We start from the raw sequence: 24,386 nt of genomic DNA, 5'->3' as shown, positions 1-24,386 counted from the left end.
AATGACGACTATTATAGACATGGCTTATGTCATAATGAATAACAACTTTATGTACATCATGGTGACACCCTTCTTTTGGCTTGGGTTTATACTTGCATTAATATCAATTTTTGGTCTACAGCCTTTAAATTCAGAAAAAATTGAAGCCTTGAAAAACTTTGACGATCTTTTATTGTGAATAAAACTTAATTTCTTGAATTATTATTTTTAAAATGTGCGTTATATATACTTGATTGATCATTATTTGAAGCACTGGCCGTAGTTGAGTTTGTGGTTGACCTTGTTAGTCCTTCTTCTTCCTCTTGTCGGTTGTTTGTTCCATCCTTCCAGTATAACAGTCTTGTCATAAATGGTGCATGACATTCATCTTGTCCGAGCGATGGATAGTACTGTCTATAAGAGAAATAGGCACATACTATTCCTAATAATGCACCAATAAACACATCGTGCCAGTGATGACGGTAATCTTCTGTACGAGAGATGGCTACTAACATGGCACCAAGAAATGGGAATATTGTACAAAACCCTTTGTAAGTGTGCTAATATAAAACCGTTACTATCTGAGTTACATACGTTTAATTGTGCTTACACCCATTTGATCAAATAACCTTAATTTGCCTGCAATATAAAATGACAGGTAACCTAACCCAGCAAATGAGACTGTATCACATTAATTAGTAAATAAAACATTCTTAATTTTTCTTTCTTTTTTCTCATACAAGATGAATGTCCGCTAGGAAAACTTTTAAATCCATCAATCATCATATGTGAATGAATGTCAGTTGTACAAATATCAACAGTAGATAATCCAAGTGGTGGATCCTGGGTGTCTGTAGGTGGTTTACATCTTGACAGCATATCTGGCCTAGGCCTACCAGCAGTAACCTGATCATATATTAGAATGATCCTTATTTAAATATCATTTACCTTAATAACATCTGTCAGCATAATAGTCATTGATAAACCTAAGCATAGACCTAATTATTACATTAAATAAAGTACAAATTGTGTGTAAAGGAGACATGTACCAAGCACTCCTGCATGAAAGTCGTACCAGTTTCTTTTGTATCCTATTCCACTTAATGATATAATAGCAATAATCACAATGGGTATTAAAAGACATATAATCTACTTTATAAGTATATTGATAATAATCATTGTATTCTAACTTACTAACAATAGCCAAACAGGTACTCTTTCATGTTCTGCATAAGGAAACATGATTGTTTTGTCATTAATAGAAAATTGTCTGTGAAATGGTGTAACTTTATCGATAGCAAAGAATACGACTGTCATGATAATAACAAGCAACCAGTCAAACCCATAAGACAAAGCAATACGACGTTTTACTGGGTCTTTAAGCATGATAAATTCAGGGAAAAAGAGAAAAAGAAATGAAATAGTTTGAATTGTGTGAAAAGTTCTTTTTTTTATTTGAAATCCAGACAGTAATCCATCCGTCCATATTAGACTGATGTAATTCGTCGATTGGGATCTACAATGTCCTGTTCAGGTGAAAAAGAAGAAGCGATCAACATGCAAGGTAAACAACAGCCAGTACAGCATAATACAATCCCCTAATAACAATATTTGTGTTAACAACTACACATATACTTTAGATTTCTTTGATTACCATGACAACAAAAACAGGAATCAATATAAGACTAAGCCTGATTGAGATAGCACCTTCTAATCTAACGATGATTAGACCAAGTACTGTATAAAACAAGGTAGCTGAGACACCATAAATGATGGAAACAGTGAAAACCAATAATTTTGCTTGCTGAGCCAACTGTTGATCAGCCATCACTGTCGTTTGCTTATATTGTTTCCATAATTTAATCGCATAAAATATACCCAAAAAGTATATGGGAATAAAAAGGAGTGACCAATGATTGTGATAGATCACAATACAAGTCAATTGAATCAATACCGTGCTTCTTACTATCCATCCTCTTTTACCCACAGTAAAGGTATGGATTAGTTCGTATCCATAATAAGGTAAAACTGTGTATGGCAAATATATATTGTAGTTGTCTAAATAAGCGACGATCAACAATTGAAAGGCAATAATTAAGACCAATTCAATCAAGGGTAAATATTGACGATGGGATGACCTCTTTTTGTATTTTCCTGTATTCAATAACTCCTCTTGTTCTTCTTCTCTGTTGTTGTTCGGTGTTTGATTCATAAGATTGTTTTTGATTCGATAAAATGTGATCCACAAGACAAGACCATCTGCTATCCAAATAGGTATAAATAGAAACTGCCAAGACCAGTCGATTACTCTATCCACTTTAAGGCAAATAAAAACAAGTTCCAATAAAAAACAAATCAGTAAAAGGGATACAAGCGCAAAAAACGCCAAGACAATGGATTCTATTTCTGGATCCAATAACATCGCACTCGGTCCCAGAGAATCAACCATGTTTAAACCAGCTATACCATACCTATCATAGATTCTTTTATTTCTTGGATCTGAAAGAACCTTTTTTATATAAAAGAAAGACGGTTGGGGAAATATGAAAAAGACAAGAGATTAAGTTACTTTATATGCTTGATTCACAAGTCGAAACTAGAATGTAATCAGTAATAAGCTATAAATGAACATTTTAGGTTTACTTGTTCTTCAGAATTTGGGCTTTTATCTGGGTGATAACGTAAGGCTAACTTTCTGTAGCTTTTTTTAATGTCTTCAAAAGTTGCATCTTTATTTAAATTTAGAACGCTATAAAAGTCAACTGTTTCATCCATAAAAGAAAAAGAGCAAGACTTGTTTTTTCGCTGTCTTTCAAAATAAATTCTTTCATTTTTTGATATTGGTTTTAACACAATGATCTTGTAATTAATTTACTACACGTTAGATTCGCTTGTATATACAGCTCCAAGCTAATGCTATCCTTGCCAAAACCAGATGTTACACCATGTCTTTAATTTATATTTACTATAGGGATGATAACAAGAGTCATTCAGAAGGGCATTAATTTATGGATATTTTTGTTATCGATATTTGAAATCTTTAGGAAAGCTTTGCTTTGTAGGGGACAAATTTTATCGTCCTTGATCCACTGTTGTTTCGGTCTTTTTCTTTTTTTTGTAACGATCTTCCTCTTACAGTATTAGTGCCAAGTAATAGGCATAATATAGTTGTATGAGTGCACATACTTGAGTCTTGGATCTATTATGAGAATGCAGACATTTCGCTCACAAGAATAAAAGCACGAGCTTTTTATTTACGCTATCTCCCTCATAATGATAACATTTATCTATTACACTGCAAGATGATATACTAAAATAATGAAACAGTAATTCTTTGTAATTTCTTATATGAATTAAGATATACAATGGGTAAGATGAACGGAAGCGTGAATAGTTTATAAGGAAGAAATATTTATGAAAAATAAAAATCCGTATGAAAAGTAGCTGTACTTCTTAAATCTTGAATATTTGAAAGAAGCTATAGAGAGCAACATGACCGGCAGCGTTGCAAGCCTAGCGGACGATGATGGACAGTTCTAAGCTCCAAAATGTGTTCAGAATCGTGTTTGACCATATCAAAGACTAAGTTTGGCGAATGAGATTGCATTTCATCTCAACTTATAGTACTTTATGCAGTAAACAAATCACATTTAATACTCTCGTTTTTGTTAACGATTTCTTTTTCATCTTAGCCAATGATAAGGTAGAGTCTCATTGTTTCTTTGCTTTTGTTCTTTTGCTCAAACTGTAGTCGTACTACTAAAGCCAACCAACTAGCTAATGTCACCAGTAAGACTACATTTTCTAGATAAATTCCCATTACTCGTTATTATCGTGCTGGTACAAAATGACGTGATCATATAGAAATGTAAATTTATCCAGTGTCTACAGTTTATAAGAACAGGTTAGTAAGTAGGGAACAAATCCTTATAGAAAAATGTATAGTAAAAAAGTCTAAGCTAACCACTAAAAACAAACGATGTATTGCTCAGCTGAATAGTGCATACTTTTTATAAAATAAAACGATTATATAGATTCTGTGCCTGATTGAGTTGTTGTTCTTTGTTATCATTTGTGGTCAAGACAATCATTTTAAAGATGATTGTATCTCAATTCATAAAAAATATTTGTTCTCAAATATCTTAAATGCTGTATATATCTACAAGGTTTGCGTTTGTTATTATCAAATGCTACTCTACTACCAACCTTTATATGGGAACGACGAAGCTTGATACAACTGATTACACTGTCCGACTTGCAACTCTGTGGGGGAAGCAAGTGCTTACACACCTGCTTGGGTTTAGTTAACGTACTGCTTCCACAGCATGTAACAATAATGGGAAAGAGTGAGGTTTCTTACTTGCACAATCATATGGGCAATATATACAGCAAAATTATTATTGAAAAAAAAAAAAAAAAAAAAAAAAAAAAAAAAAAAAAAAAAAAAAAAAAAAAAAAAAACTTCCTCAGTGGGGAGAAAGACACAAGAAAGAGACAGATAGACCATGGAGAAGGCCTCTTGATAAAGTATGCTTATTAAGGCAGTAGCATAAGCAGCAAACATGTGTATGAATGGTTTCATTATATAGAGGCTATGAATTGAAGGATATATCAAGTTGAAATATTAAATTGTATTTTAAGAGGATCATGTCAAAAAGACTTGAGCAGCAATATTATTTCGTGGACACCTTAGAAAGTATTACTTTTATGAAGAAAAATAAAGAGTAAAGAAGAAAAAAGGAGGAATTTTCTACAATAAAGATTATCGCCTATGTTGTGCCCTACGAGGTATGCATTATTATTCTGCACGCTCTTTCTTAAAGCTTAAAGGATAAGATGGACAAAATAGTTGTAAAAAGTGCTTTCTTTGGATGTTAGTTTTTGAATTGTAAAAACTTTTTGTATTTCTTTTAGGTAAAGATGTTCCTCTTTTCTTTCTCTCTCCCTCTCCCTCTCTCTCTCTCTCTCTCTCTCTCTCTCTCTCTCTCTCTCTTTTTTTTTTTTTTTTTTTTTTTTTCCACTTGAAATAAAACTGATTCATGTAAATCTTTAAGGCAAGCTACCTAATTAAGGCTTCCTATATGCTCACGAAAAGCATGTTAGGGTTAAAGTCATATGTGACCGTGTACCAAAAAGGCCAAGCTAAACAATAATGCTTTTTTATGTATTAAGGGATGAATGATGGTCTGCCTAAACAAAGTAGATTGGACAAGTGACTTTTAGTGAATCTATTATTCAGTTTTCAAAAAGACGGCTTTCAAAATATTTTTAGTTGCTACTGCCATGATTTTCTATTTCAAGAAGGGACGTGACATGCCATGATCACGGTTCAGCTCACAATTTATCATTTTTATTTTAATATGAATTTATCTCTTATGTAATATTTATAGTGACATGGATGTATCAACTGCCATTATACTATGAATGTTTTTTTTTACAAGTCTCGCTTGTTTAAACATGCTACATCATACAGCTATTATGAAATAGTATATTCATAAACTCTGCTTTTTGAAATATATTGATTAGTTATAGTAGATAATCATTATATGTTTGTTAGTTGATTATCTGATAATGGCTATACATCATTTAATTTTGATAAATCAATATGCCGCTCTATATGATTGATTGCTGCCCGATATTAAAAACAAGTTCCATTCTTTTAAAAAAGAAGGACCTCATAATTTATGTTGTCTGCAGTCTCTGCCCTTTTATTGCGACAATTTAATCAATAAACTAAGCCTTTAATTATTTTTATTCTTTTTGCCGTAAAAAGTGTCGATCACTGATCATCAGGTACAGTGATGATTCCTTATTTTCAATTTGACTCATTATCCTGTATGAAATATTATAAAGGTTTGCTTTAGATGAATGCCTCTGCTTTAAATTGCATGTATTCTATATACTCATTGCATTTTTAATTGCATATCTTCTGCAAGGAGATACTATTCCGGGTGCGCTTATTATGAAATTCTCCTATTTCTACACCTTATCTTTTTTATTATCATTTCTTTCCTTTCTTCATTTGTTTCTCTTTTGAAGCATGGCATACGAATCTGGGGATATCACATTCAGTATTATGTCAACTGCTCTTGTCTGGTTGATGATACCCGGCATTGGCTATTTTTATTCTGGCATGGCTCGAGAAAAGAATGCGCTCTCACTTATTGTTTGCTGTTTAATCTCTTTGGTCATTGTTTCAATACAAGTAATAAAAAAAAAATTATTTCTCTGAATTTTGCTAATAAAATTTAGTGGGTTATTTGGGGATACAGTCTAACATTTAGCAAAACTGCCAATGCATTCATTGGCAATTTAGATAACGCATTCTTGAATAACATATTAAGCGGCCCCTCAATCGGGAGTGATAAAGTTCCGGATCTTTTATTTTGCTTATATCAAGGCATGTTTGCCGCCCTGACGCCAGCCTTAGTGATCGGCTCAGGTGCTGAGCGTGGACGACTTTTACCTTTTATGCTATTCATTTTTATCTGGTCCACCCTTGTATATGATCCAGTGGCTTGCTGGACGTGGAACCCTCATGGTTGGATTGCTCAGTTGGGTGTTTTGGATTTTGCAGGTGGCAGTCCGGTTCACATCACGTCTGGATTCTCCAGTTTAGCTTATGCTCTGATCTTGGGTCGTCGTCAGTCAGATGAGTTCAAACCGCACAACATGTCCAACGTCATCCTGGGCACCGCCTTTCTTTGGTTTGGCTGGTTTGGCTTCAATGGCGGCTCGGCTCTATCGGGTAATATGCGTGCAGTCATGGCCTGTTTAGTGACCAACCTCGCTGCCTCTGTTGGTGCAATCACCTGGATGTGCCTCGATTACCGTCTTCATCACAAGTTTTCTGCGCTTGGCTTTTGCTCTGGAGCGATCGCTGGCTTGGTAGCCATCACACCTGGCGCTGGATTCGTACGTCCAGTCTGCTCGATTCCTATCGGGATACTGGGTGCTCTCAGTTGCTATGCTGCTGTCCGCTTGAAAAACTGGCTCAAATACGATGATGCTCTTGATGTCTTTGCTGTTCATGGTATTGGTGGTATGGTTGGTGGTATTCTTACAGGCGTCTTTGCTGAATCATCTATTGCAGCCCTTGATGGATCAACAGCGATTCTTGGTGGTTGGATGAATAGAAATTGGATACAAGTAGGCTTACAACTTGTCGATGTGCTTGTTGTGGCTGCTTGGAGTTTTATTGTGACTTATGGGATCTTGTTCTTGATGAACTTAATACCAGGTCTATCTGTTCGTGTAGACAGTGAATCGGAAATACAAGGCCTTGATGTAGCAGAAATTGGTGAAATAGCTTATGATAAATCAGTACACGGTAGTGCGCAAAAGTTAGAAGCATAAGTTCTACGCAAATTGCTTTTTTGTATGCACTTTTAAAATCCTTTTTATAATTTTTTTTAATGTTAATAAATTTTATTATGTAATATACAATAAGGATAACAAATAAGATAATAGATTTTCCCTCTCCATTACTACTGAGAGGCTTGTTGGAAAGCAGCAGGATCAATATTACCATCAGGATTTTCCATCGTAGGTCCAGTTAAAGGTGTGCCCAAAAATTGGGTTCCGTCTATGTTATCTACGTTATGGAAATCCAAGATTTCAGAGTACATCATGACTTTATATATATAAAAAAAAAAAAAAAGAGTCAGTATCTTTCTTCATTTACTATTTCATGTCTTTTACCTTTCCAAGTGTCAATGGGTAAATCGGCTTCATTAAACGACCAATCAAACTTTTCAGGTGAAACAGGTTCATCCGTAGGGTCATGGTAGGGAGCCAAATAAGGGTGAGACAATGCCTCCTCAGCTGTAATACGTTTAGAAGGATCGAATGATAACATCTTTTCCAGTAAATCTACAGCTTGAGGATCTTGACCAACAAATCTTTGAGAGAATGGAATTGGATCACGCTTTGGCAAATTCTTTACAAATCGAAGTGTCTATGAAAGAAATAAAGTCAATATTGTAATTGATTTTTTTTTTATCTTTACATTTTCACTACAGATGGTTGCAATCACATCGTCAGGTGGAGTACCTAAAAGCTCGGTAATAATAGTAAATTGGTGAACATCTAATAATAATAAAAAAAAGTGGTTAAATGAATATGCATTGCTCATACTGCATATACATACGATCTTTTCCAGGGAATAATGGTTTTCCTTCCAACATCTCAGCAAAGATACAACCAGCACTCCAAACGTCTACAGCCACATCGTATTTCTGCCAAGTCAACATGATTTCTGGTGCACGATAATATCTTGTAGAAACATAGCCTGTCATTTGAGGATCTTGAATACGTGCTAAACCAAAATCACAAATCTTGAGATCACAATTTTCATTAATCAAAATATTGCTCGGTTTCTAAAAGTAATGAATGAGTAAAATAAAAGCAAATCCCATTGGGCACTCACCAAGTCTCTATGAATCACGCCTGCCGAGTGAACATATTTCAATCCTCTCTAAAATCAAATACTGAATTAGTTTTCTTGTTTGCTTACATGTGTCTTTAATGCTAACCAAAATTTGATAAAGAAAGTATTGAATAAATTGTTTTTCCAAGGGACGTGATTGTAATAAGCGATGTAAATCTGTGCCTAATAACTCTGTAACAAAATAACTAGTAAAATCTAAGTTTAGAATCATGCGCTTGATAATAGTGGCTCTATTTCTTACATGTCTTCCAAAGGTGAAATAAAAATATCACTTAAACTAATGATCTAATAATAGTAATAGTCAGTGAGCAAATTCGTCCATATTTCGGGTTGCACACAATACATTTTCATGGCGAAGAGCTTTCAACAATTTTAATTCGCGGTATGTTCTTTTGGCTAATACAGGTGCAGAGAAAGGCTTCATAATCTTTTTAATTGCTACACTCATTCCAGTCAATTGATCCTTAGCAGAGCTATTTTTTAATGTACACGCGTTATTATTGAAATGAACTCAAATATGTTTACTGTTATTATTGTTTACCAAACGAGACCAAAGGCGCCCATCCCAACAGGTTGTAAGTCAACATATCTAAGTTTGGACCTCAGTTTTACTTTACTCGTTTCTTATTTTTTCTTTTGTCTACCTTGTTGTTACTTCAAATACAGTACCAAAGATGGATAATTTCACAAATTCAGCCATGTTTATATACAAAAAAGAAGAAGAAAACAAAAAAAAAGAAAACAAAAAAAAGTCTAGAGCACCATTTGACGTAATTTGGACTTCAAAAATACACGTGATATGCATTTTGTTTCCTAAATGTCTTTTCATTCATTTTATTGCTGCTATCTCATTCGTTCTTTAAAAGAAGGTCAACACAACAAGGTCTATGTGGGATCAACACCTAACCCTATACGGAGACTAAGACAACATAACGGTGAAATCACACAGGGTGCTTATCGGACACGTAAACACAGACCGTGGGAGGTAGTGATGATTGTCTATGGCTTTCCTACTAAATCGCACGCACTTCAGTTTGAATGGGCTTGGCAAAAGCCACTTCAAAGTAGACATACCAAACGTAGTAACGTGCAGAATGTTACTATGGAAACACTGCAAAAAACACGACAACCAAACCTGATGCTCATCAAGCTTTGGACAGCACAGTTGCTTTTAAACACAATGCCTTTTTGCTTACTTCCTCTAAAAATACGGTTTATATCAAGTCAGATGCAGTCTCTTTTCTTTGAAGGCTATCGGCTTCCGTTTCAAATGACATCTTCGGTTGGTACAATAGAGGATTTGATAAAGGGTATTTGGGAAGATGGTAAGACTTCAAGTTTCTATAATTCTTTTTATTAAACAAGTATCTTTAGATAATAAATGTATAGAGGCACTCAAGAGTATATCAAATGATACGAACAAAAAATGCGATATTTGTGAATCAGGCATTCAGCAAGTAAACAAGGATATTTTTATGTTTGCATATTCTAAAATATAACACTTTCTTTATTACTTAGACACAATACTTGGTTTGTACGCATTGTTATCATATGATATGCCATACATTATGTTTAGCCAAAGCATGGACAAAAGAATTAGAACTTGTGCCTATTCAAGGTCATTGTACCGGTTGTAAAAAGGTATGGATCTGGGGTGATCTAATACGAATGTCAAAGCTAATCAAAGTGTCTCTTCTTGATGAAGAGTCGGATGATTCTGAATTTTCTTCTTCATCTTCTGTTATCAATATGACAGATGATCAAGTTTGAAATAAAAAGAATTCTCTACACAGACAGAGTTTTTTTGAAGAAAAGAAATCTTTATTTTTATACTTAGTTGGGTTGTTCAATTATACATGAAGGGCAATAATATTAAGAGAAAAATTCATTAGCTTGTTTCAACAAGCATTTAGTGTAATCTGGTTATATATCAAACTTTTAATCTGAATGAACATGGAAAAAGACAAGCAATGTTGTCTGTGATTCAAAAGATTAGGAAGCCAAGGATCCGTAAATAGTTCAAGAATTAGCAAAGCAAAAGCTAAGAAATGATTACATGCTTTATTTAGCTTGGCTTATTTCAATAAGAAAGCTGTTAGGAAAGTGTAAATCTTCACAATGTTCTAATGGACCGAAAAAACGTATGAAAGCCTACAGGAATACAATTTAGCCGTTTTAGTATAGAAAAAAATTTGGACAAATAGAAATCGTTTCCGAATCACCCATTGAGCCAAGAAAAAAATACCCGCCTTTCCTCTTTCTGCCAAGTAAAAATAAATATATAATAGATCACTTTTATCTTTCTTCTTCTTTTCACTATTTAAAAAAAAATACATAATGGGAGGAGGATCTATTTTTAATAAAGTTGACTTATTCAATATACCTCAAGAACAAAAAGAGAATAACAACCATTCACTTTATCCAACTTATAACCCTGAAGATTTTCGTATCAATCCAATCCCTTTAACTATGCCTCAGTTACCGCCAATACCTGAAGCTTATCGACAGTCAAGAAAAGAAGAAGAGGATATAGTTGATTTGATTTATACAAAATCAGGATTCTATTCAAAAGGAGTCCACGGATTTTTTACCATCTTTTCTAAATCAATGGTAATAAGGAAACATGGAATTATAATAAGGAATGACTTATAAAGTAAATAGGAAGATGGAAATATATCTTTAGCTTGGATACCTGAATATCTTATTGATCTTAATGACATTGATCGATTTATACAATTTGATGGCGAATTGGCTTTTGACCATGAATGTCCTGATATTCACTTGAATACTGCTGAAACAATAAGCTTGGAAGATGTCTATTCAATGTCCCTTATGCCTCCTTTTCCTCAAAGACAGGGTTCGATTGTGATCATACTGAAATCAGGAGATAGCTTGGAACCCATGAACTATATATCGGAAGATCGCTGGCCAGGATATAATATTGCTGATATATTAAGTGTATTTACTTCATTCAAAAGGTAACATCAATATATAAAGCATAACTTGACATTCATCAAAAGATTGTATGATAGTATCGGTAATTTTCTTTATTTGGTTGGCTCAGAGGAGGAGGATGTGATAGAACAAACGGAAACAAGGGAATCAGCAAGTCATGCTCTAGATCAAGTTTCCGTAGCAGCGCCTGCTATCCAATTATTGACGTCAGCTTATCCAGAGCAACCTCTAAGCGAAACAGCCGCTCCCGAGCTACCACCTAGACAAAGAAGATATAGAAACATCAGAACAGCTCGACCCACATCCTTCTCGACGGATCCACTAGTAGATTCTATAAGAGACGTTCAGTGGACTCTTCTCGAAAGACTCTCCAAGATCACTCACTATTCACGCCAAACGGCCACTCAGATCCTTGAGCATCCAATCGCAAGGCCCGTCTTGCCTCTTTTACCATCTCAGCTACACCATTTTCTATCCAACGAAGAGCCTCAGCAGCAAAATGACACGAGGCGCTTCTTGAATGAAGATCTAAGCAAGCTTTTGGCAGACGCACCAGAGCTTCAAGGACCTGCTCCGATACACAACCGAGGCCGACCCCCTGTCTCTGCTCAGGAGTGGACGTGTTTATTTGACAGTGAAGGAAAGTTATTGGTGACTGAATGGGTGGTGAGGAAGATGGTTTTTTCAGGAGGGTTATCTGCCGAGATACGTCCAGAGGCATGGGGGTTCTTATTGGGAATCTTTCCCTGGCAATCTACAGCGGATGAAAGAGAGGCCATACGACAAAGTCAAAATGAAGCTTACTATCGAATCAAGGGGGTCTGGTTTAATGATCCAAAAGTTCAAAAGACAAGTGAGTTTGAGGATGAAAAGCATCGTATCCAAAAGGACGTCCAACGAACCGATCGAACCCATGAAGCCTTTGTGGAGGAGAACAACAATCCAAAGATGGAAACCATGAAGGACATTTTGCTGTCTTATAACTTTCACAATACCAACTTGGGATACGTACAAGGCATGTCTGATCTCTTGGCTCCTCTCTTGGTTGTGATGGATGATGAACCGATGGCCTTCTGGGCCTTTGCACACTTTATGAACAGGGTACAAACCAACTTTTATATGGATCAATCGGGTATGCACGCACAACTAAAGACGCTCAACTGTTTGATTGAATTTATGGATCCCGTGTTATACAAGCGATTTCAAGAGATCGAAATCACCGACTTATTCTTTTGTTTTCGATGGCTGCTTGTTTGGTTTAAACGTGAATTTGAATGGGATGATGTACTGCAACTTTGGGAAGTGTTGTGGACCGATTGGTTGACTGATAAAATGGTTTTATTTATTGTATTGGCGGTGATTGATACACACAGAGACAAGATTATGAATGAATTAAATCAATTTGATGAAACTTTAAGAGTAAGATCGAACGATGCTATATTTATTTGTATGCTAATCTCTTTTGTATTATTAGTACATTAATGACTTGAGCGGTCACATTGATCTAAAAAGTACGCTAGAAAGAGCTGAAGTATTGTATTATCAATTTGAAAACAAGTCTCGAGCCATGCAACATAAATCCAACCAACTAAAAACTAGACTTGAAGAGAGAAGTGTTTGGAATAGTCCAGAAAGACAGAGGTTACAAACAGACATTGAAAAATTACAGATACCAAACCAATTAATAAAAGTGCTACCTAAAAACTACATCTTGTAGTTACAAATTACCTCATGGCTTCTATTTATTGTGATGCTTTATTATTTCTAAATAAAATGTTTTGTGAAACCAGCTTTGACAAAGCTCAAAGATACAAACTGAGAACCCCCCCCCCTTCTCATGCTTGTATACTATAACCAACACCTTTCTATGACTTGATTGTGTCTTTTGTATTATGGAAAGATATTACAGACAGTGAACTCTTTTTCCCACTTGTCTATCAATTGTAGTCTTCTTTTTTTTTTCTTGTTCCTTTTTTTGCCCTCATTTGATAAAACAGCGGCAAACTCTGCATTGCTCTCTGTCTTTTCTGATAATTATGGAAACGGAATGCAGCAGATATCTTATTGCATTGAATAAAGTAAATAAATAAAAAAGCATCTAGCGAACGCATCCATCTGTTCTTTTATTCGTTCACCGTACTAACTGATGGCCCATTTGTTTCCATATTTTCAGTTTTTCCTCACAACCTGTTCTTTCTCTTTTGATGGCTGTGTCATGGTTGCTGTGAAGATATGCTTTCTTTCTGGATCAACTGTGCATGGCAAAAAGTATTCATCTGCAGTCTTTGTACCAGATCTTTCAAACATTTTTTTTTAGCTATCCTTGATCCGTCTTTCGTACGACCCATGTGAAGCTCACGGCCAACAACAATACAAACACGGTTCTTTTCAAAATTTGGATTACAACTTCAATTTTTTTCTCCTTTTTTCTCTTTTGATTGAATAATAAATAGTAGTCTTTAGTCATCCACTTTCTGTTTATTTCACACCAAGTTGGATCCAGCCAAATCCCTTTGTACCTCTCAGTCCCCTGTATTTCAAAGCCATGGTTCCTTAACAGTCTTTTGATCCACTATGTCAGCCAGCCCAAACAGCAGGTAAAATACCACAGCGCATCGGAAACTTGATCTTTTTTTTTTTTCACTGTCTGTGATGCTTTGGATGGATGGAGACCACCCCAGATGTTGAAAGAATCGCCCTTTTGACCCATTGAAGGGGAAGAAATGAGAGCTACCCTGCTGTCTGAGCGAATCGGTCATGGATCACTATATTATCAAGAAGGGCAATCCAACCTATTTATGGTTCTTGATTTAATTTATTTCTTTTAATTTGCAACAACTGGCACGAGAATAAAACTCATACAAAAAAAAAAAAAAAAAAACTCAGAAAAGCTGTACTTTTCTTTTTTTTTTATATATACACATAAATAGAATGACTGATTTTGATAATGAAGCAGTTCACTGGACAGTGGAAGAGAATGATTATTATGATGACCAAGTAGTGTGCATAAAGTAGTATATACAGGCTTCATTATTAAACAGTATGAATAGAATGGAGCATCCTCAAGTCAATTTGATCCTTTTCAGAATATGGATAAAGTAGCTCATCCTGAACCTGAAGAACCAGTATTTAAAGCCGAACCAATGACTATTCGGGTAGATGATCCACAAAAGAGTTCGAGTGGATCCTTTATGACTTATAGACTTTTTACGATGGTATGAAGCCTACTGTAGTTTATCTTTATTTTACTAATTCTGTAGACTGCCTTGGAGAATTATTCCACCAACAATAGACCGGTGAGAAGAAGATTTAGTGATTTTGTTTGGCTTCATAATGCGTTGTCTATCGAGTTTCCTGCATGTATTATACCACCACTACCCGAAAAGCATCGTCTAAGTAAAATGATTTCATATTTGAATCATCCAATGAACTCATACGTATGCCAATAGAATTCTTTAAAGGAAATCGATTTGATCCATTGTTTATAGAGCAAAGAAGATTAGGGTAAAGAAAGCATCGTGGGAATGAAACAGTTGACTTATGCCATCGATAGGCTTCAGTGGTTTATGGACAGAATAGCAAGACATCCCTATTTACAAGCATCACAATACACTCGATTATTTTTAGAATCTACCGATTTTGTATGTAAAAGTATAAAACCAGAACAAGCATTCATTTATTCTTTTTAGGCAACCGACAAGACTATCCAAACCAAGTCACCCTCGACCCCCCTCTTTTCCAGTTTATTCAAAACGTCCACAGTGCACGTCAAAAAGCCGGATGAGAAGTTTGAAGAGATGAAGGAATCGATCGAAAAGTTTCAAGTCAATCTGCAGGTGATCGAAAGACTGTATTCAAAGATAGGGAAACGACAGCAAGAGTTGGAAACAAATTACAGTCAGTTTGCCATCAGCATTCGAGGGCTGTCTGGGTTAGAAACGAATGTAGATCAACAGTTGAGACAGTTTGCGGAATCTGTAGAAAATTATGCAAATGCGTTTAAAGAAAGAGTAAGGAATGGTGGACGATGCTTTTTTATTTATTTATTTATTCATTGTGGATGATAGAGAAGACAAGAGGAATTGTTATTTTTAAATGATTTACATGAATTATTAAATTATTGTCATGCAGTCAAAGTAAGCCTGAAAAAAAAAAAAAAAAAAAAAAAAAAAAGGGTGTTAAGGAGTGAATAGGAACAATTGATAGAAAGAGACAAGAAGCAGATCACATTTGAAGACATGTCGACCGATTTGCAAAGTATTGTGTTGGAAAGAGAGAGAGCACTTTATCCAGGCAAGAACTTGGGAAGTACGTCTGGTATGAATATCACTGAATTCATGACGGATAAGATGACAGATATGGGAAAAGCAAGAAGTGAAAAAGTGATTCGATTAGAGTTCAAAATAAAGCAGGCAAGTGTGATTTACTTGACTCACCACAGCACGCATTAACTCCCCCCCCCTCTTTTTTTTTTTTTTTGTTTAGTTGGGATTATGTGTAGCTAAAGCGAATGATGAGAATAATAATTATTCAACACAAATGATGAAGGAATTTGATTTATTCAAACAAGCCAAAGAGATTGAATTGAAACAAAGTTTATCTGCTTATGCTGACTCACATATTGAATTCTATAAAAAGAGTATATCGATTTGGGAGAATATATTACCTGTATTGAATGGGATTCAATTACATGATATTTAAATCATGACTTCCCCCCCCCCTTTTTTTTTCCCTCTCTTTTCTTTCTTTCTTTCTTTTTATTATTCTAAATGTCAACAGAAAGTGTAAATAATACAATCAATAAAAAGATGAATGTAAATACATCCGATGACGATGATTTTTCAAATGAGACAAAATGTGAACAACCGTTGACGACAAGACGAGAGTTGTGGAGTTATTACCTTTATTATAATGGGGTAAGGCACTGGATACATCAGGAGGGTATTGATACCAGGTTGAATAGAACAATGGCTATACGATGTATAGCTTCATGCCCCTCCTCTTGCAATACTTGGCTTATCGAAATGGATTCAACCCTCAGACCTCAGGTCCCTGTGATCTCAAGGAGGCCCTCCAGCCGTGCCATGTGCACTGGATGTCGACCCACATCCCGGTCTCATCCATGTTACTCTACGTTCAAGCGATCGCGTTCTCTATTCAGCTGGTCTTGTTCACCTCCTTTGGTAGCCTGGCAGATTATGGTTACTGGAATCGATATATTCTGATGGTGGCCACCGTTTTCAACATCCTCTTTCAAGCACTGCCGATCGTGCTTGTGAACGATGATGGATTGCACTGGAAGGTGATGATGGGCTTCATGATCTTGGGACTCATCTCCTATGGCACCTGTCTGGTGTTCTATGCGGCTGTGTTTCCAATCCTAAGGTATTTTTTTTGATGAGATGACATGACTCTGAACTGATGCGACTGTAGTGATAATCTACCGGTCGTTCGAGAAAGAGGAGAAGAGGCAGAAAAGTGGAGGAACCATGTGTCGACCGTGTCGACCACACACTCCAACATTGGCTTCTTGGTCACCTCGGGCGTCCTGTCGGCAGTGAGCTTTTTACCTTGGGGAGGGGATCTGTTGGGCAATGCGCCTATTTATAATTTCATTGGCACGGTGGTCTGTGCAGGCTATCTGGCCATCACGGCCCTCCCTTATTTTTTGCTGATGCCCAAGAACAGAAGAGGCCCTGATTTACCTTCTGGTGCTCATTATTTAACGATCGGTTGGAAATCTATTTTGGAAGCCTTCAGGTAATTCACACAGAGAGGTGTCCAACTGGTTTAAAACAGGAATGAATGATAGGGAAGCAAGAAAACTCAGATATTTATTCATGTACATGATTTCCTATTTCATGTTTTCGGATGGTGTCTCTACCATCAGTCAAATGGTAGGCATCATTCAAGGTCAATTGACCAGTTTCTCTGCTAAACAAAACGTATTCTTTGGGTTGGTGAATGCCATCACGTCCATCCTTGGCTGTTTGCTTTTCTTGTGGTTCACCTCCTATTTTAAACTCAAAACAAAGACAAGTCTGCTGATCATCATGACCCTGACAGGCCTTGTGGCTCTCTGGGGATGTTTTGGTATCTTTTTTGACCGGTTTGGATTGAAGGTAAGCGGTGAGGCACTAGCCGTTGACTGATCAAGTTCTAGACTCTAGCTGAGATGTGGGCATTTAATGTGTGGGCTGGACTATTTATAGCACCCATCTGGGCTTGGCAACAAACCATGCTGGCAGAGTTGATTCCAAAAGGAAAAGAAAATTTATTTTTTGGACTCTTTGGGGTGGTCAACAAGGCGTCTTCATGGATTGGACCTGTCGTGATCGGGGCCATCACAGAGACGACGTTGAGTATCTGGAAAGGATGGCCATTCGTTCTCGGTTTGTTTATTGTGGCCATTACGATTGTGTTGTGGATTGATGTGGAAGAGGCAAAAAGAGATGCTGAAGAATACATGAAATCATTTGACTAGTGATGGCATCCTATTTTTAAAAAAGTGTTACGAATAAAGTTACATCTGAGACACTGTTTGTTTTCGTATCAAGTTTTACTATAAATAGTATTTGTTTATAAATAATAAATCCAAGTCTCACAATGAATAAAGAAAAAAAAAAAGGATTCATCAAGAAAGGGGCATAGCGACAAAGGGGACATGTTTCTTTACCCGTTGTCTATTGATGTTACACAAAATACCCTTTTTTAGATCCAATGGTCATAAAAAGAAAAGAAGTGAATCAATGCCAATAGAATTTAGAAAAGAAGAAGATGAAAGAAAAGAAAAAGAAAGATGGAGAAGAATGAGGCAGTTGAGAGATGTATTGAATGTAGAATTGCAATTTTAGAATAGAATTTGAGATCTTCAATTAAACCCTGTATTACAGAATCCAAATTAATTGAATTCAGAAATTATAAAAATAACACAGAATTACATAATTAAATCTGAATTAGATTCATCAGCTGTGTTTCAAGATATCATGTGTGTTGTGATGGATTAGCGTCATTTTTTTTAATTGGAAAAAAAGATCTACGCTTTTTATATATTTATAACCATTGTGTACAAAGCCAATCAATTTTTTTTTAAAAAAAAAGAGAGAATTCAATTTAATAAAAATAGAATAAACTACAATTCAATTGAGAAATCATTCCCTACTTTCCCAAAAAAAAGTTTTATTCTGAGCTCATGTCCATCTCTCTCTTTTTACTTGCTCAAAAAAGTAAAAGAGTGCAAATCCCTTTTTTGACACGAGATGTAATCAAAGTAAGATCAATTGTTAAAAGTTGTACAAAACAGCATGTTTATCTTATTTTACAACTGCACTGACACTTTTCTAAAGATTGTTTTCTATTCATTTCTTTTCTATTCAATGTCACTCGACCCACTTCCAAATTGCCTTCACAGCTCAATTGCCAATCATCGAACGCATGAATCCCAACTTCTGAGTTTTTATTTCAAAAACGCACTAAAAAATAAATGATGAATCAAGCTAAAAAAAGGGAAAAGAGAAGGGGACAATCATGTTTACTCGTGTATGTGAAGGAAAAAGAGTAAGTGTGATCTCGTTCACTGTTGCACAGTCAATGTTGAAAATTCATTAATTGTGGCTCAAATAAATTCAATTTTAGAAATAACTTCGGTTAAAAGGGATCCACTCTTTTATTTTTTTTTTTATTTTTTGCCAAGAAAGTAAGGAGGACTCTAATCACTTTATAAATATGATGTGATATAAAATAAGGCTTGTTTCAAATACCCTAAAGGGTATAGCCTTATTTCAAAAGGGATCGACACCACCGAGTCAATCCACGTGTAACGGCCCCAGCCTTTCTAAAACCTGTCACACGAAACTATTTAAAAAAGAGTGAGAGAGGTTTGGGGGGATTATTTCTTTTTTTTTTTTTTTTTCTTTTATAAAATGAATAATACAATGATACCAATCTCTCCTCCTATTACACCTAAAACATATCATGAAAAATACGATGATGAAATTGATCCCATCTTGCTAGATCGACGTTTATCACGACATCATCGTACGAAATCCATCCCTTCAAGATCCCTTCCATCTTATACGCGTTATAGTTTTGTCATGAACACCTTCACTCCTCTCCTTCAACCCAACCTCATTCAGAGACTATCCGTAAAAAAGCAAAAGACAGATACAATCTATGACACATTAGACTTGAATCAACCAGATCATCAATGTATTCAACCCGAGTGGATGCCAAACATGGACGCATTCGAACGATACCCTCATGTTCGTGCTATCTGGAAAGGTAAAAGAACATGGAATCGATGGGTTATTGATGATTGTTTATTAGGTACACCATTGAATATTCAAAGTATGCCTTATTATGAATTACTACATCCTGGCGAAGTCAACATTGCTTCCACATTACGTCTATCACCTGAGCAATATTTAAAATGCAGACGTTCGCTTATCTTGGCTGCTGAACAATTTGATAAATTGAATGTAAAGTTTCGAAAGTCGGATGCTCAGAAATGTGTACGCATCGATGTAAATAAGACAAGTGCCCTTTGGTGCGTGTTTAATGCTTTGGGATGGTTTAAACCTAAACAAATCTAATCCTATGTTCTCTCTCTTTTTCTGTATATGATGTATATCTATGTCTCTTTGTGTGTGTGTATGTAAATAAAATTGGAATATGATTATGCATATGTTGATAAAAATAATTTATTCAATCTTTTTTATTTATTCAAAAATGGTCCAACCAATACATTTTGAAAATAAAGTTACCAACTGCTTGACAGTGCTTATTCTGTATGTATCACATGCACCTTACATCAACACTCCCCATCTAATAGCATTCATAACCCACTATTCCTCTTCATCCTTCTTTGATCTTTTTTTCACTGAATGGGGCATGAGATGATTAAAAAGAGGCTATGTTTGGATATTGACTTTACAGCCTACTGTAAATAGCTCTCATCCAATTCTTTAGATTTAATTCATAAAGGACTTGACTGTTCCTATTGAAGGGATGCATTAGATAATAAAAACAAGGTGGATCAATTTTCTACACACCTTGAATCAGCCTTCATCTTTTACAAGTAATCAAAACAAGATCTGATGACACTTTGAATAGAGCAGGATACTTTTCATAACACAGAGTTGTCATTCAGTTTATTTGACATATTATTTTAAACAGCCTGTCTTTGAATATTCAGAAAGAGAGGGTCCGAGTGTCAGGTTGACTTCAACTTGGGCCAAACAGATGCAACATGATTCAAAGTCTTTGAGGGATAAAGTGGTAATAATCAAAGAGGAAGCAAAAGAAGGATGGTTTGTTTCTTTCCAAACTTTTGGTGTTCACCTTCCAAAAGTTTGTTTAGCTGTATTCTTTCAAGAAAAAAAAAAAAAAACAAGGATTCAAACCTGTTTACGTTACAAAAAAAAAGGGGAGAATTGATTTCAAAACGATAGACAGTATGCTAAAGAAGGTGTTGCTGAAGGATAATACAAAGGATTTTATGATGAGTAATTCAATGGATGAATATCAAGGCTAGAGACAGTCTTGGTTGACATTGGGGCTTTGTAGAGAATCACCCTGGTACAAGGGCAATAGGTTGTGATGTTATCCCAAGTACTACGCTGACGGCGATGTTTGAATGCATGCAACTTACATGTACAACAAAACACTAAAATAGTAGGTAATTTATGAGACCAAGAACATAAAACACAAAGAAACCATGGCCTGATCCCATCGATGGAGAGGAAGTTGGGGTAAATTAAGGTTCTCGTTGAAAAGTGACGATGAAGTTGATGAATTTCGTATTGAGTCATCACTACGTTGTCAGATAATTCAGTCATCGACTCAATCTGAGCCCTTGAAAAAAATACGTTTAAGAAAAGCATAGGATTTAATCCACTAGAGCTATTCCAACAGACCTTATTTATGAATATCATGAAATATGATGTCAACCTTCTCTCTCTAAAGATTAAAAACATTGTCCCTTCTTCAAAGCTGCTGAAGAATTAGGGACAGTTTAAACTCAGTAAGGAGCCATCGGGTTGCATCCATTGACGAATAGTCAAGTATTGAATTCAAACCATATTTATTTTATGCTTAGCAGAAAGGATCTGAGCATACGAAATTATAAAAGTTCAATGAGAAAAGAAAACCAAATTCAAACGGATGATAGATAGTGTGATTTCTCTAAACACAAACAACTAGCTGAAGCTAGTTTTACAGGACATCTTGCAAAATAAACTGTTCAATAAATATTTAATTTATTCAATCAAAGGGTAGAAATAGAATAGTAAATTGAATCGATAAAAAAGGAAAATCAAAATCTTTGTCTGACTCTAACTTATTTAGACATAGATTACCTTTGTTTTGCTTTTTTTTTTAAAAAAAATTTGCACGCAGGTAACCAGATCTTTTTAGTAACACCCTTAGTTTATAAATTAATTATTCTGCAACGGCTATTTTACCACAAACATCACTTCTTGGGATAATAAATACGCACAAATCCCAATTGCTCATCCCTTGTAATGCATATTGAGTTGTGATTAGTAGCACATTGTACAAATGGCTGGTAAATAGGATAGAAAAGAGTAGATCTCTTACTATGACCTAATTAATCTAATTAATGTCATATACAATTAAAATGCAAGCTGTTTATTTATGGCTATTACTGCTTACATCCAAGCACATGAAAAGAATCTAGCCTAAAAAAGCTTCCTTGTCCAAAACCTATTTTATACAAGCATACAAAATACATTCAACCCTGGCCTTGCTTCGTCTGTAATCTCTCCTTGCCTTTGTTTCTTCGCTTTCTCTTGCTTCCCACCAACAACGTGGATAAAAAAGAGTCTTCCTTTGGCAAAGAAATCCATAGCCAATCCTCTCTTGCATCGATTCGGTCTTCAATCGCTTCCTCGTGCTCGTTTTGCTCAAAACTTTGAAGGAAAATGCTGAATATGAAAGTCTTTGTTTCTAATTTAATCAAACATTTCACAATTGGGATGAATCTTTTGTCATTGCAACTCAATACATGTAACAAATGCGTTTCTTTTCCCTTGGATTGGCTGAATCGGACTATTTTTTTTCCCCTTTTACTCTTTACTTCATAAAAGTAGTACTTTTTGGTGTATTTATGAAATAACATTAATACCCAAGTCTCTTTGGTAAGGTACTCTTAAAGTACAATTTAATATTTCAACTTGACATCTCCTTCGATCCATAGTCTTTTTCTTTCTTTCTTTTTTTTTCATAGCTATATAAACTCAAACTTATCTTTGCACACCAAGTGACCTGGCTACAAACAAAATTGTGTGTAAACATAATACTACACGTATTATAAGCTACATCTATACCTTACTATTAACAATTCAGCAAGTGAAACTAGTTGTGTAGCCCAGATTACTAATATGAAGGTGGATAGAAGAACGTCTTTAAAAAAAATAGCATTTTGTTTATCTTTTACCCTCCAAAGTAATTGGTAAATATGATTTCATTTTGTTTTTAATATGCTTAAAGTAAAAGAGGAGAAAGATTCATAATTTTGCTTTTAACAAAATCCATATGTTAACCCCAATGAAAGCTTTAAAATCACAATTGATCCAAAAGAAGATCAATAATATCCCTGATGTGATAAAGGACGATGCTGATGAAACTGTACTTTACTCATGAATGCCATTTAATATGTCTCAAGTGTTAACATAAGCAAAATATGAGTATCAGTATTATATTCTTTCTTTTATTTTTTAAAAGTAGCATAAATAGCAAGTTTCATAAAGATGTAAAAGGAGAAATTTCTTATCTTCGTCATGACTAATTCTACTCCTTTAACTCAATAAAAGTTGCTTTAATATAGCCTCTGAAGCAATGAAGGATAAATAGAAATAAGACTAACTCAAGAAACAGATACAATGGTGAGATTGCTTTTGTCCTAAAATCTCAAGCACGACTAAAGACACCTAGCCATCTGTGAAAAACTGATCAAGCCATGAATACTCCTAGATACGGATCATTTGCTAAACTTGATGCTTTATCCCATCCAATACCTCTAATACATATTCTCTGGCTCTCTTTTAATTACCTTGATTCTGGCTTTACGTATTCTCGGGATTAGTATGCTCTTTAGGAAACTATTGTCTAATAAGCTTGTTTACTGCCACATTTAGAAAATAAAAAAAAAATAAAAACCCCCTTTTGAATACTGTATTTAGCCAGCAGTGATAGAGGTTGGCCACTTTCTCTTTGACATCAACCAAAAAAAAATTTCTTGTGATCTTTGTAGTGAACGAGATCAAACCTTTCTAAGAATTTTTTTTTTTTTTTCACTTTAAAATTATGAATATGAAAGATACAAACTTTGATTTTGTTTGAAGCCTGTCAGAGAGAGAAGGATGTCTGCATGGAGTTTATGCCCCTTTCAGATTTTATTATTAGCTTTGATCCTCTCTTGGTTTGTATAAGCAAAATAAAGGGTTTTGGGGCAAAATCTTTATTTCTTTGCTTTCATTTTTTTTTTTTTTTTTTTTTTTTTTTTTTTTTTTATAGTAAGCAACTCGACTTTATGCTTAGGCGTCTTATTTTAAGGATGACAGTAAATAATACAGATAAAAGAAAGAAATAAATAAAAAAAGCTGGATAATAATGTAAATCGATAATATATTATATGCTTCTTATGTTTGAGGTACAGCAATAAATTATAGGTTTATGACTACCTTGATAACAGAAGACGTCCCTCTCTTTTTCTCTAATTTCCACTTTTCATTTTATAGAATATCCAAGGATACATTTACATAACGATTGGTCTAGAGACATATGCCTCTCTTGTGTCATTAAAAACATCAGTACAAGAATGAACAAATAAATAGGGATTTGCAGGATTCAGATAGCTATAAATGAGCTGCCATCAAATGAGTACGATGTTTGGTAAACTATCACCTCAAGCAGCCTGATAAATTCAGTATCATCTTGCAGGTTTTTATAAAGATATAATCACTTCATATGACTCAGGGACCTA

General features: G+C 35.0%; 10 protein-coding genes across 10 annotated transcripts; 7 read left to right on the top strand and 3 right to left on the bottom strand.

The window, feature by feature from the left end:
* Positions 1-965: 965 nt before the first annotated feature.
* On the bottom strand, positions 966-1,365 carry RO3G_05770 (uncharacterized protein; the record flags this gene model as incomplete). Its single annotated transcript, XM_067660360.1, has 2 exons — positions 966-977; positions 1,174-1,365. The coding sequence occupies 2 exons, from the start codon at positions 1,363-1,365 to the stop codon at positions 966-968; spliced, it is 204 nt and encodes a 67-aa protein (XP_067516461.1).
* Positions 1,366-1,466: 101 nt separating this feature from the next.
* Positions 1,467-2,428, bottom strand: RO3G_05769 (uncharacterized protein; the record flags this gene model as incomplete). The annotated part of the gene is made up of 2 exons (XM_067660359.1): positions 1,467-1,577; positions 1,634-2,428. The coding sequence occupies 2 exons, from the start codon at positions 2,426-2,428 to the stop codon at positions 1,467-1,469; spliced, it is 906 nt and encodes a 301-aa protein (XP_067516460.1).
* Positions 2,429-2,603: 175 nt separating this feature from the next.
* Positions 2,604-2,984, top strand: RO3G_05768 (uncharacterized protein; the record flags this gene model as incomplete). The annotated part of the gene is made up of 2 exons (XM_067660358.1): positions 2,604-2,660; positions 2,865-2,984. 2 exons carry the CDS (start codon positions 2,604-2,606, stop codon positions 2,982-2,984), a joined length of 177 nt encoding a protein of 58 aa, XP_067516459.1.
* A 3,128-nt stretch (positions 2,985-6,112) lies between these two features.
* Positions 6,113-7,335, top strand: RO3G_05767 (uncharacterized protein; the record flags this gene model as incomplete). Its single annotated transcript, XM_067660357.1, has 2 exons — positions 6,113-6,184; positions 6,232-7,335. The coding sequence occupies 2 exons, from the start codon at positions 6,113-6,115 to the stop codon at positions 7,333-7,335; spliced, it is 1,176 nt and encodes a 391-aa protein (XP_067516458.1).
* A 131-nt stretch (positions 7,336-7,466) lies between these two features.
* Positions 7,467-9,128, bottom strand: RO3G_05766 (mitogen-activated protein kinase HOG1; the record flags this gene model as incomplete). Its single annotated transcript, XM_067660356.1, has 9 exons — positions 7,467-7,612; positions 7,681-7,936; positions 7,988-8,067; positions 8,129-8,357; positions 8,408-8,427; positions 8,495-8,613; positions 8,670-8,713; positions 8,772-8,901; positions 9,073-9,128. The coding sequence occupies 9 exons, from the start codon at positions 9,126-9,128 to the stop codon at positions 7,467-7,469; spliced, it is 1,080 nt and encodes a 359-aa protein (XP_067516457.1).
* Positions 9,129-9,608: 480 nt separating this feature from the next.
* On the top strand, positions 9,609-10,298 carry RO3G_05765 (uncharacterized protein; the record flags this gene model as incomplete). Its single annotated transcript, XM_067660355.1, has 4 exons — positions 9,609-9,753; positions 9,818-9,885; positions 9,947-10,069; positions 10,266-10,298. The coding sequence occupies 4 exons, from the start codon at positions 9,609-9,611 to the stop codon at positions 10,296-10,298; spliced, it is 369 nt and encodes a 122-aa protein (XP_067516456.1).
* A 467-nt stretch (positions 10,299-10,765) lies between these two features.
* On the top strand, positions 10,766-13,100 carry RO3G_05764 (uncharacterized protein; the record flags this gene model as incomplete). Its single annotated transcript, XM_067660354.1, has 4 exons — positions 10,766-11,038; positions 11,090-11,406; positions 11,461-12,802; positions 12,858-13,100. 4 exons carry the CDS (start codon positions 10,766-10,768, stop codon positions 13,098-13,100), a joined length of 2,175 nt encoding a protein of 724 aa, XP_067516455.1.
* Positions 13,101-13,957: 857 nt separating this feature from the next.
* Positions 13,958-16,084, top strand: RO3G_05763 (uncharacterized protein; the record flags this gene model as incomplete). The annotated part of the gene is made up of 10 exons (XM_067660353.1): positions 13,958-13,980; positions 14,314-14,380; positions 14,434-14,598; positions 14,644-14,779; positions 14,833-14,887; positions 14,937-15,028; positions 15,146-15,393; positions 15,451-15,519; positions 15,577-15,765; positions 15,869-16,084. The coding sequence occupies 10 exons, from the start codon at positions 13,958-13,960 to the stop codon at positions 16,082-16,084; spliced, it is 1,260 nt and encodes a 419-aa protein (XP_067516454.1).
* Positions 16,085-16,373: 289 nt separating this feature from the next.
* Positions 16,374-17,867, top strand: RO3G_05762 (uncharacterized protein; the record flags this gene model as incomplete). Its single annotated transcript, XM_067660352.1, has 4 exons — positions 16,374-16,768; positions 16,817-17,143; positions 17,196-17,505; positions 17,547-17,867. The coding sequence occupies 4 exons, from the start codon at positions 16,374-16,376 to the stop codon at positions 17,865-17,867; spliced, it is 1,353 nt and encodes a 450-aa protein (XP_067516453.1).
* A 1,438-nt stretch (positions 17,868-19,305) lies between these two features.
* RO3G_05761 (uncharacterized protein) lies at positions 19,306-19,974 on the top strand (the record flags this gene model as incomplete). Its single annotated transcript, XM_067660351.1, has 2 exons — positions 19,306-19,663; positions 19,709-19,974. The coding sequence occupies 2 exons, from the start codon at positions 19,306-19,308 to the stop codon at positions 19,972-19,974; spliced, it is 624 nt and encodes a 207-aa protein (XP_067516452.1).
* Between the last annotated feature and the right edge of the window lie 4,412 nt (positions 19,975-24,386).

Source organism: Rhizopus delemar, genomic scaffold (genome assembly GCF_000149305.1).
Source record: "Rhizopus delemar RA 99-880 supercont3.4 genomic scaffold, whole genome shotgun sequence".
In the NCBI taxonomy this organism is placed as follows: domain Eukaryota; kingdom Fungi; phylum Mucoromycota; class Mucoromycetes; order Mucorales; family Rhizopodaceae; genus Rhizopus; species Rhizopus delemar.
The sequence above is the reverse complement of the archived record's forward strand: the minus strand, read 5'-3'. Positions and strand labels throughout refer to the sequence as shown.